The 12189-nt window shown below is 41.1% G+C and overlaps 1 protein-coding gene across 1 annotated transcript in view; it reads right to left on the minus strand.

Annotated features, from left to right (window-relative positions):
• PTK2 (protein tyrosine kinase 2) overlaps positions 1 to 12189 on the minus strand; it is a 342995-nt gene that overhangs the window by 101389 nt on the left and 229417 nt on the right. Inside the window, exon 21 of the mRNA XM_011990150.1 lies at positions 4642 to 4726. Within this exon, the coding sequence (XP_011845540.1) occupies positions 4642 to 4726 (85 nt within the window). The remainder of the gene's footprint in view (positions 1 to 4641; positions 4727 to 12189) is intronic.

Here is a 12189-nt window from a genome sequence, read left to right on the forward strand (position 1 = left end):
AGGAAGGAGAAGAGAAAGAAGGGGAGAAGAAGGAAGAGGAGGAAGAGGAAGGGGAGGAAAAGGAAGGGGAGGAGAAAGAAGGGGAGAAGAAGGAAGGGGAGAAGGAGGAAGGGGAGAAGGAGGAAGGGGAGAAGGAGGAAGGGGAGAAGGAGGAAGGGGAGAAGGAGGAAGGGGAGAAAGAGGAAGAGGAGGAGGATGATGGGGAGGAAGGAAGGAGGAGGAGGAAGAGGAGGAGAAGAAAGAAGAAGAGGACCATTTCTTTTTTCCTATGGACAGATCTGACCTTGGGCTAGATTCCTAGGTTTTCCTCTAGAAATCTGATAAGTAGGAGTGTGTAATTCATTTAGTAAGCAACCATCTTTACAGTAAAAATCACTCTTGACTGGTAAATTGCTGGGGGAGGAAGTGAAATGGGACTAAAAATACCTGGTGGAAAGCTGTAGCTAGAAGCTGCCCTGAGTGTGGAGACTATGGTAACTGGGTGTGTTCCTTGCAAGATCCTGGAAGCACAACCCATGGGGCACTCACGAAAGATTTCTATCTTGGACATAAATTGTTCCTGCATCCACCACTGTGGTCTTGTCCTCTTAAATTTAAATGGTTGCTTTCAGGGCCCTAAAAAAGATTTTCCGCTGGGCATGGTGGCTCACGCCTGTAATCCCAGCACTTTGTCTGGCCAAGGTGGGCGGATCACCTGAGGTCAGGAGTTTGAGACCAGCCTGGCCAACATGGTGAAACCCCATTTTTACTAAAAATACAAAATTAGCTGGGTGTGGTGGTGTGCGCCTGTAGCCCCAGCTACTCAGGAGGCTGAGGCAGGAGACTCACTTGAGCCTGGGAGGTAGATATTGCAGTGAGCCGGGATTGTGCCACTGCATTCCATCCAGCCTGGGCGATAGACTGAGATTCCGTCTTAAAAAAAAAAAAAAGTTTCCAGGACAGCCGTGAGGACTTTCACATGAGAGAAATGCCAGCTGCTGCCTTTCTGGCATACTTTGTTTATGTAGTACTCTCAGGAGTGTCTGATGCCAAATGTGGCCTATGGCAGTAACATGAGTTTGACTGCCTAATTGAGCCAAGATGACCAAGAGGGCACTGCATAGAGACATACACATCTGTGTGTGGACATGTATGTTAAGGTGTATGCATTTATAATTTCTAATGTCAGGGCTAAGGTTACTTGCACAGTATCCTAGGATTAGTAAGACACAGGACAGAATTCACAGAACTATAGGATCTCAAAACTGGAAGTAATTTTGAAGGTGACGTGGTCCAGTGGGTCCAAAAACACCTGATTTCACGACTATAAAAATGGGGAAAAATAATTCTGATGCCAAGCAAGGAAATTAGAATAACAGAAGTAATTTTAAAAATATGATCAACACGTAATATTGCCAACATGTAATATTGCCAACATGTTACAGAGCAGCTGGTATTGATCATTGTGAGGAAAAATTGTACAAGACTTTGAAATGGGCAAAACAATATTAGTGAGTGTTCTATCTAGCTCACTTATGTGTTTTACAAGTTTTCCCTCATATTCCAAGAACAGGACCTAGCAGTTTTTTTCAACAAACACCACCAACAAAAACCCATATAATGTAAACACCCAGCATATAATCCAAAACATATAATTAAATCTCACCTTGACACATTCAGTTCATTGCTTATACCGTGATATTTCTGGATAAATATTCAGGCACCCAGCATATTTACTACAACTCTACTTTCAATTTAATATAAGTAACTATTTAACATTTGGTTTTACATTATTCTCACATATAATTATCAAGCCTTTCATATTTCCTCAGAAGTAATTATTAGAAATACAAACCAGCACAAGGCTAAGAGAGTCTTGTAGCCACTAGGAAACTCTATCCAAACTGAACTAAAAATCAACACATAGAATAGTTTACCTTATTATATACCAATCTGGGGCAGAAAGCTAAGGCCCAGGGGCTGCCATCTGCTTTTGTAAATAAAGTTTTACTGGAACATATTCTTGTTCATTCTTTTCTGTCCTGTCTATGGATGTACAATGACAGAATTGAATACTTGGGACAGGGGCTGCATGATCTGCAGAACCTAAAATATGTACTACATGGCCCTTTAAAGAAAAAGTTTAACTATTCCTGATCGAGGCCATATTTTCTCTCTTATACATAGCCTGGTAAAGCCCTACAGAAGTTTAGATACAGTGCATCTATCATATTTCCCTGAAATAACTGCTGAGTAACCCTCTCGAAGACAAAAACATTAGCCCGACTTGATTACTCCTATAAAACGATGTAACTGATTTTTGTAATGACAATTCCAAAGTCCTACAAAATCACAACACAGTAATTGTTCAGAATTTTAGGAAGAGATAACCAATTTTTAAAATTTGCATTTTTGAAAATATAAAATGCACAAGAATACCAGCAAAGGTAAAGCAGACATGGTGTTGGGTGATGATGACTGATGTGGTCTGTTTTCTTGGCCTAGGTGCTATGTAGAAATGAACTAGTCAAGACAGAAGTCACCGGCCAGGCCTTCTCTTGTATCTTAAGTCAAAGATTCAGGAATAGGATTAAGGATGTACTGAGACTTAATTAATGTAGTCACCACATGGCTTACTCTATGAATTATAATTTATTGGACTGTTATGTGGTAAATATTTACAACGGAAAGCAGAAGGCATTCATTTGATGCACACATAATGAAGGACACCAGAATGACAAACATCTACCAGGTGTTCTCTAGGTGTCAAGCACTGTACAGGGCACTGAGTATGGAGTGGTGAGCAAAACAAACATGGTCTTTACCCCCAGGGAGCTTAAGGCCTTAGAGGACGAGAGGAAGAGACAGACAATAATCATTTGTAAACAATGTAGCTTTAATTAGGAATCATTAGGAAGAAAAATATTGTAGTCTTGTGTGACAAAAAATACTAAGGGAAGACTTTAAATATGGTGGTCAGAAAAAGGTTCTCTATTGGAGGTAATGTTTGAGCTGGGGCCTGAAGCATGACAAGAGGCAAACCATAGGAAAGGAGGAAGAGGAAAATCACCGCTTGAGGGCAGGTAAGGAAGAGCTTGATGTGTACAAGATCCTTGCTCTTGAAGAGCTTACATTTGGGAAAGAAGACCTATTCATGCAGAGCTCACTCAAGCTAGCTTCTTCAGAGGAGGCACAAACCAAGAGTTGGAAGAATGGAGGTGGAGAAAATTATTTTTAAGGGCTGGGCACAGTGGCTCATGCCTGTAATCCCAGCTCCCTGGGAGGCTGATGCAGGCAGAGCCTAGAACTTTAGAACATCCTGGGAAACAGCAAAAACCCATCTCTCCAAAAAAAAAAAAAAAAAAAAAAAAAATTAGCTGGATATGGTGGCGTGCATCTGTAGTGCCAGGTATCTGCAGCCCTGAGATGAGAGGATCCCTTGAGTCCAGAAGGTGACACAGCGAGACCCAAGAGAGACCCTGCCTCAAAAAAAAAAAAAGATAACTGTTTCTAGCTAAAGTTACCTGGGAAGCCATCAGAAGAGTCCTTTGCTGAGGTCTCTTCTTGTATGAAGTTTTCTCTTGTTTTGTTTTTTGGAGACAGGGTCTCATTCAGTCGCTTAGGCTGGAGTGCAATGGCGCGATCTTAGCTCACTGCGACACGGGCCTCCCAGGCTCAAGTGATCTTCCCATCTCAGCTTCCTAAGCAGCTGGGACTACAGGCATGTGCCAACATGCCCAGCTAATTATTTTAATTTTTAAATTTTTTCATAGAGACGGGGTTTCACCATGTTGCCCAGGCTGGTCTCAAACTCCTGGGCTCAAGTAATCCTCTCACCTCGGCCTCCCAAAGTACTGGGATTACAGGCGTGAGCCACCGCACCTGGCCTCTTTTTGGGAGATTTGTTCTTTTTCTTTCTTTCCTTCTTTTTTTTTTTTTTTTGAGGCAGAGTTTGCTCTATTGCCCAAGCTGGAGTGCAGTGTTGCTATCTCGCCTCACTGCAACCTCCCTCTCTGGGGTTCAAGCTATTCTCCTGCCTCAGTCTCCTGAGTAGCTGGGACTACAGGTGCATGCCACCACACACGGCTAATTTTTTGTAATTTTAGTAAAGACCGTTTCACCATGTTGGCCAGGCTGGTCTCGAACTTCTGACCTCAGATGATCTTCCTGCCTTGGCCTCCCAAAGTGCTGGGATTACAGGCGTGAGCCACCGCACCTGGCCTGGGTGATTTGTTCTGATTTTGTAGCAGGACAAGGGGAATGGTCATAGAGCCCTATTCCTTCACTAGACTATGAGCTCCATCAGGGCAGGGACTGCGTGTGTCATGCTCACCTCTACATTCCCAGAGTCTGGGCAGCATCAAGATTAGGGTCGCTTATATATCTGCACCAATTCCAGTGCAAAGATGTGTAATGGCATAAGTACCAAAGTATAAAGGAAATGTACATCAATCTACCTTTATACATAAAACATGATGGTTTACCTGGAAAAATCTGTAGATAGGTGCTTATACAAATTTAGACATTAATTTGCAAGGCAAAATAATAAACATAGTTGTCTCCTAAAAGTCAAAACATCATTTTTCTTATTTCTTTAGACACAGTTTGGATTTCACAGATAGAAAATCAAATGGAGTTCCACAGAAATTTCTAGAAACTTACAGGCTTCTTGAAGAAATTTCTCTCTCACGCTGTCCGAAGTACAGTTTTTACATGTTTTAATTGCAACCGCCAAAGCTGGATTCTCCTGTGTTAGGGAAATTATAGAATCACACACACATGCAAAAAGGTTTGCTATATTAATCGATTCATGAAAAGCTGTCTGTTTTGCAACTATGTGGGTTATGGACCAGACAGAATCAGAAAGGCAAAATCTCAAGAATGAGAGGAATACTTAAAAACACTCAGTATAAAATCCCCTGAGAAAAACGGTCATGCATGTGAAACATTACAGCAATTCATTTATTCATTCATCTACAAACATGCATTGAAGATACACCATGTGGTTGGTACTATTATAAGTGCTTGGGATACACTGGTGAACAGCAGAGGCAGCAGTCCCTGTACCTGTCAAGCTTACACTCCAGTGAGGAACACAGAGAATAAATAAGGAATTAATTACATAGTATGTTAGAAGGTAACTGCGTTACAGAAAAGGGAGAGAGCAGATCAGGATATGGAGACAGGGATGGAGGCTGCTGTATGAGGTGCACCTCACTGAGCAGATGAGACAAGAGCAAAAAACTGAAGGAGGGAGGAGAGGGAGCTGGCTAAGGAACAGCAGGGAATAGTGCATAGTGTGCTTAAGGGACATGAGCAAGCCAGTGAGGCTGGCACAGAGGGTGGAAGGTAGGAGGGTGAAGATAACAGAGTCAGAGAGGAACAAAGGGGCCAGACCACACAGGGTCTTCAAGAACAATAGAAAGATGTGGCTTTTACTCAAGTGAAATGGAGAGCCAAGGTAGGGTTTGGACATTGGAGTACCATGGCCTGACCCAAAATTTTGAAGGACCATTCTGCTGTGGTACTGAGAAATGGCTGCAGAGAGGCAAGTTTAGAGATACAGGAAGTTCTATGGGTGGCTACCAGAGTACCCCAGGTGACAGGTGATGGTGGCTTGGACAAACATGGTAGCAGTGGAGGTGGAGAGAAGGGCTGAGATTCTGGCTATACTCTGAAGCTAGGGCAAAGGTGGTTCATGATGCAGGTGTGAGAGAGTCAACTTCAGGTTTTTGACCAGAAAAACTGACAAGATGGAAGGGGAAGATCAGAAGCTCGGCTTGGGATGTAATAAGCTTGAGATGTCAGTAAGACAGCCAAGTCACACAGGTGAAGTGACCAGTAGGATACTGCGACTGGCGTTCAAGAGAGAAATCTGAACTGGACATAGAAATCCAGAAGTAGCCTAGCTCATCTGACTGGACGAAATCACCAAGAGGGATGAGAGAGGTCCAAGAACTGTGCTTTGAAGCTCTTCAACATGAAGAGGTCAGGGAGAAGAGCGGAAAATGTCAAAGGAGACTGAGAAGGGATGACCAGGAAGGTAGGAGACGGTTTACCAAGAAAATGTGTTGCTCTGAAAGCCAAAAAGTCATTATGTACATTTATTACTGTCTTTAACATCATTTTATATATTATAATTATACATAACACAGAGATAATATTGTCATTTACGTAACTACTGTCTATTCTCCATCACTAAAATGTAAGTTTCAAGACAGCAGGTAACTTGCCTGTCCTCTGTGTCAAAAAATCCCCATTATTATAGCTGATGCATATTATATGCTCAGTAAATAATTGTAGAATTAATGTTATTAATATCTTTCTTTTAAATGCAGATGTTCACTAATAAGTTACATGTGTCATATTTTAAAAATATCTTAAATTGTGTTTTGTTTAACAAATTAGCTGTCGCATATTTTCAAAATACCTTAAGTACCTTTATTTATTTTAGACTTCACACTAGTTGTATACTATATGTTTCCAGGAAATAAAACATTTTCAAACAAGAGAAATTTGAATGGTAAGAGAACTGCCTCATCGGCTCAGGGACTGCAGTCCCTTTCTTCACCTCCGGAGGAGGCATGCCCATGTGCCAGATGCCTCAAGGAAGGGGTTCAGGTGGTAATGGTGACATGGCCCTTGGAGGACAGAGTAGTTGGCTCACACAGAATGTGAACAAGAGCTCAGAATATCTATCTACTAAATGTTTGAGTTTACAACCTTAGAATCAGTAACCATATCTGTGCTAAAATATAACCACTTTGCTTTGAATGAGTTAGTCTTGTCTTCCTTAATTAGACTGTATACTTCTTTAGGACCATGACCATGAATTCTTTTTCCAGCTAAATATGGGGCTGGCGGCAAGTAACAGGTATACGAGAAAATCGTATGGCTGGTATACTGTATAACTGACAGAAAATGCCCATTCTATAGATGATCAGAGCAACAAAATCTTCCATAAGACCATAAAACCATCATCAATCCTGTCAACTAATCAAATACTCAGTAAATATGGTGCTTTATTACGACAGTCTAAGGAAATGTAAACAAAATACTGCTCTTTAAAGACCTAGGGTTTCAAATGAATGCTAAGCATAAGATTCCATAGCTGGCAAATACACAAAATGCCACATACGAGCAGATCAAGAGGCTCAGCCATCAGTTTGGTGAATAGGACATGCGGCTCGCAGCCACTAAAGTGGACAGCAGAGGTATGGGGAATGCTCAACTGTCAGAAGGGCCAGTTACAGAGATCAGACTGCTGGAGAACAGGTCAGTTCAAAGTAAGTAAGACCAGAACATGTGCAAAGGCTTTTTTCTAAAAACTAAAAAGTTACTAATCTGTAATTACTCGAAATAGATTTTTAAAATCTTCTGTAAAATACAGGCAATATTTAAGGAAGAGAGAAGTTTTTCATTGTTCAATGAAAATAGCACCCTGTGACCACTATGCCTAGACAAGAGATCCATGATTAGGCTCTGAATTAATAACAACTAGTAGACATTTAAAATATCTTAACAAATAAATCTAGAAAAAAGCTATTCTAGAATGAATTTAAGAGAAAATTAGATTTAATAATGAATTTTAAGGCTGGGAATAATAATGAGAGAATGTGCAAGTGATCAGCAGGTGCCTGAAGAAAAGAAAATACAAGCCTGATAACCTTGCCTAATAAAGAAAAAAATATGTACCAATCAGATAAACTTCATGTTTACTGACTCTCAGAATGAAGGTCAAAATTCTTACCCTCAAGGTTCACACAGCCCCACACATGCCCCCTGGTGGCTCTCCTAGCCTCCAAAAGGTTTCCTTTTGCCTTCCCCTTGTTTCCTATCCCTCTACTCTGCCGTCACACGGGCCTCCTGGTGGTGTCCTGTCCTGCCCTGCCTCATGGCCTTGGCACTGGCTGTTCCTTCTGCCTAGAACAGGCTTCCCCATGAGAATGCTCATGCTCCACTCCCTGTCTTACTGCAAAGCTCTGCTAACACATCTTGTCAGAATGTCTTTCTGACCATCCCATGTGGAACAGCATCTTGACCTCCCCTTGTCTATGCATTGTTTTTCTCAGACCCTCTTGGGATTTAGTGTATGTCTTTTTTGTCTGTCAACTTGTGCCTCGGGTAGAATTAAGTTATATCCCCCCTGCACCATCTAGAAACAGTAGCTGTCACAGAGCAGACAATGGTTACAAAATTGCTGAAATAATTAACTGAATCTTAAAGTACCCAATGGTAGGTCCTTGCCCATGAAATTTATGCCAAGTTACATTTTGACCAGTTATCAAGAATGCTTGATAAAATATTATTTGATTTTATAGAATACTAAAGAGTATGTTCTAGAAAAAGGATTTAAAATAGAAACTTACAGAAATGAACAGATTGCTTTGCACTATAAAATTAGACTCCCACATTAAAAACAAAACAAACATATACAATAGACACAAGAAAGGTATTTAACAGGCCGGGCATGGTGGCTCACATCTGTAATCCCAGCACACTGGGAGGCTGAGGCAGGTGGGTCACTTGAAGTCAGGAGTTCGAGACCAGCCTAGCAACATGGTGAAACCCCGTCTCTACTAAAAATACAAAAACTAGCTGGGTGTGATGGTGTGTGCCTGTAATACCAGCTACTCGGGAGGCTGAGGCAGGAGAATCACTTGAACCTGGGAGGCGGAGGTTGTAGTGATCAGAGATCACACCACTGCACTCCAGTCTGGGCAACAGCGCAAGGCTCCGTCTCAAAAAAAAAAAAAAAAAAGAAAGAAAAAGAAAAAGATATTTAACAAAATGTGAATCCTCAGGGACTGGAATTCATTCAACAAACATTCAGTAAACATTAGATTATCGGCCGAGCGCGGTGGGTCACCTGAGGTCGGGAGTTCAAGACCAGCCTGAAGAACATGGAGAAACCCCATCTCTACTAAAAATACAAAAATAGCCCAGTGTGGTGGTGTATGCCTGTAATCCCAGCTACTTGGGAGGCTGAGGCAGGAGAATCGCTTGAACTCGGGAGGCAGAGGTTGCAGTGAGCTGAAATTGCACCACTGCACTCCAGCCTGGGCAACAAGAGCGAAACTCTGTCTCAAAACAAAACAAAACAAAACAAGGCTGGGCGTGGTAGCTCACGCCTGTAATCGCGGCACTTTGGGTGGATCACAAGGTCAGGAGATCGAGACCATCCTGGCTAACCTGTTGAAACCTCGTCTCTATTAAAAATACAAAAAATTAGCTGGGCGTGGTGGTGGGCACCTGTAGTCCCAGCTACTCAGGAGGCTGAGGCAGGAGAATGGCATGAACCTGGGAGGCAGAGCTTGCAGTGAGCCATGATCGCGTCACTGCACTCCAGCCTGGGTGATAGAGTGAGACTCTGTCTCAAATAAATAAATAAATAAATAAATAAATAAATTTAGATTATGGCTATTTTAAAAAATCATCTTGTATTTTCACAACTAAAATGGATTACGTATTTTAAAAGTGAATGAAATACAGTCCACTTATCCTGCTATCAGCTGTGTGTAAGTCATGGTACTCTGGGAACTTTAGAATGCTTACGTATCAGGAATTGTAGAGATTATAGGAAGCTCAGAGATAATTTAGTTAAATTCCAGTAATGCAGTCACCTTATCTCCCCCCTTCTCAAACTGAGGCAGAGCCAGATCTAAATTTGTTTGTTGTTGCTTTTCCCACTAAATTTGGATCCATTGCTCCTTCTACTCCACTTTGCCTCTAAGTGCAGAGTTAAGAGAATGTGGAATATAGATAATACCCCATAGTTTAAAAAAATTGAAGAAGGAGTAAAAACAGCTAAAATATATAATAAATCATACAATTTGATATAAGAACAAGAGTAAAGGCTTTCAAAACTGAACTTTAAAACACTGAACTAATTTGGTTAGTTTATTGGTGGCAATTATCTGTTACTTCTGATAAAAACCTTTTATAACTTTTGGGTTATAAAAGTAATGCTCAGAGCATCACTAGTACACATGTAAAGGACACTTAAAAATGGGTAAACATGGAGTCACTGAGGAAAAAAATGGCCATTTGTAGTTTCCAAGCAGGGGTATAAAATAAGAGTTAATTTTCCCTGTTATTGTAACTTTATTAGAGCCATCTTTGTTCACCTGCTACTATTCTAGTTCAAAGACAGTTTCTTGAGCAAGCATGTCTGTCATGTGCCACAAAGTAACATTTTGGTCAATGATGGACCACATATACCAGAGTGGTCTCGTAAGAGTATAAAGAAGCTGAAAAATTCCTACTGCCTAGTGACATCATAGAAATCAAATTTCTTATGTGATCATGGTGATGCTGGTGTAAACAAACTTACTGTACTGCCAGTCATACAATAGTACATAAATTATGTATAGTGATTAATACATGATGATAATAAACGACTACGTTACAGGTTTGTGTATTTACTATACTTTTTCTTTTTCTCTAATATACTACACTTTTAATTGTTATCTTAGAGTGTACTCCTACTTATTTATTTTTTAGAGGCAGAGTCTCACTCTCTTGTCCAGGTTGGAGTGCAGTGGTGTGAACAAGACTTACTGCAGCCTTGACCTCCTGGACTCAAGTGATCTTCCCTCAGCCTCCCAAGTCGCTGAGACTACAGGTGTGCGCCACAAGGCCAGGTTAATTTTCAAATTTTTGTTTGAGACAGGGTCTTACTAAGTTGCCCAGGCTGGTCTTGAACTCCCGGGTTCGAGTCATCTTCCTGCCTCAGTCTTCAAAGTGCTGAGATTACAGTCATGAGCCACCACACCAGCCCCTTCTACTTATAAAACAAAACAAAACAAGAAGTAGTTAACTGTAAAACAGCCTCAAGCAGGGCCTTTTGCAGGTATCCAGAAGGAGGTATTGCTACCCTAGGAGATGACATCTCCATGCACATTACTGCCGCTGAGGATCTTCTGGTGGGACAAGGTGTGGAGGCTGAAGACAGTGATGGGGATGATCTCGGCTCTGTGTAGGCCTAGCCTACTGTATGTGTTTGTATCTTAGTTAAGAAAAAAGTTTAAAAAATTTAAATAGAAAAAAGCTTAAAAGGTTCATGATGTAAAAAGGTTACAATAAGCTAAGGTTAATTTAATAAGAGTTTTTAAGATAAATTTAATGTAGCCAAAGTGTAGTGTTTATAGCCTATAGTAGTGTACAGTAATAATCTAGGCCTTCACATTCACTCACCAACTCACCCAGAGTAACTCCTAGTCCTGCAAGCTCCAATCATGGTAAGTGCCCTATATGAGTGTACCATTATTTTATACTTTATACCGTATTTTTACAGTATTTTCTATATTTAGATGTACGAATACCACATGCTACAACTGCCCACAGTATTCAGCACAGTAACATGCCGTACAAGTTTGTAGCCTAGGAGCAACAGGCTATATTATACAGCCTAGACGTGTAGTAGGCTAGACCATCTAAGTTTGCATAAGTATACAATGTAATGTTTGCACAATCATGAAATCGCCTAAAGATGCATTTGTCAGAAAGTATCCCCATCATTACACATGGCACATGACTGTACTATTAGTCTAAAATGTTATTTAAAAAATCACCAATCTAATTTAAAAAGACATGCAATAACAAATGTTGGTGAAGACGTGGAGATTTGCACTCTTATACACTGCTGCTAGTAATATAAAATGGTACAGCTGTGTTGGAAATCATTTTGGCAGTTCATCGAAAAGTTAAACATTCCAGCCTGGGCAACATCATGGGACCCTGTCTCTAAAAAAAAATAAAATAATTAGCTGGGAATGATGGCACACACTTGTAGTCCCAGCTACTTGGTAGGTGGGAGGACCACTTGAGTCTGGGAGGTTGAGGCTGCAGAAAGCCATGATTGTACCACTGTACTCCCTTGGTGACAGAGTAAGACCCTGTCCTAAAAAAAAAAAAAAAAAGAAAGAAAGGAAGGAAGAAAAAGTTGGCTGGCTCAGTGGCTCACGCCTGCAATCCAGAAGTTGGAGACTAGCTTGGGAAATGTAGAGAGACGCTGTCTCTACAAAAAAAAATTAAATTAGCTACGTGTGGTGGCGCTTGCCTGTAGTCCTAGTTACAAGGGAGGGTAACTTGAGTTCAGAAACTTGAGACCACGGTGAGCCAGGATTGCGTCACTGCACTTCAGCCTGACTGACAGAGCAAGATCCTGTCTGTCTCTCTCTCTGTCTCTCTCTCTCACACACACACACA

The sequence above is a fragment of the Mandrillus leucophaeus genome, unplaced genomic scaffold, assembly GCF_000951045.1.
Source record: "Mandrillus leucophaeus isolate KB7577 unplaced genomic scaffold, Mleu.le_1.0 Scaffold371, whole genome shotgun sequence".
Lineage (NCBI taxonomy): Eukaryota > Metazoa > Chordata > Mammalia > Primates > Cercopithecidae > Mandrillus > Mandrillus leucophaeus.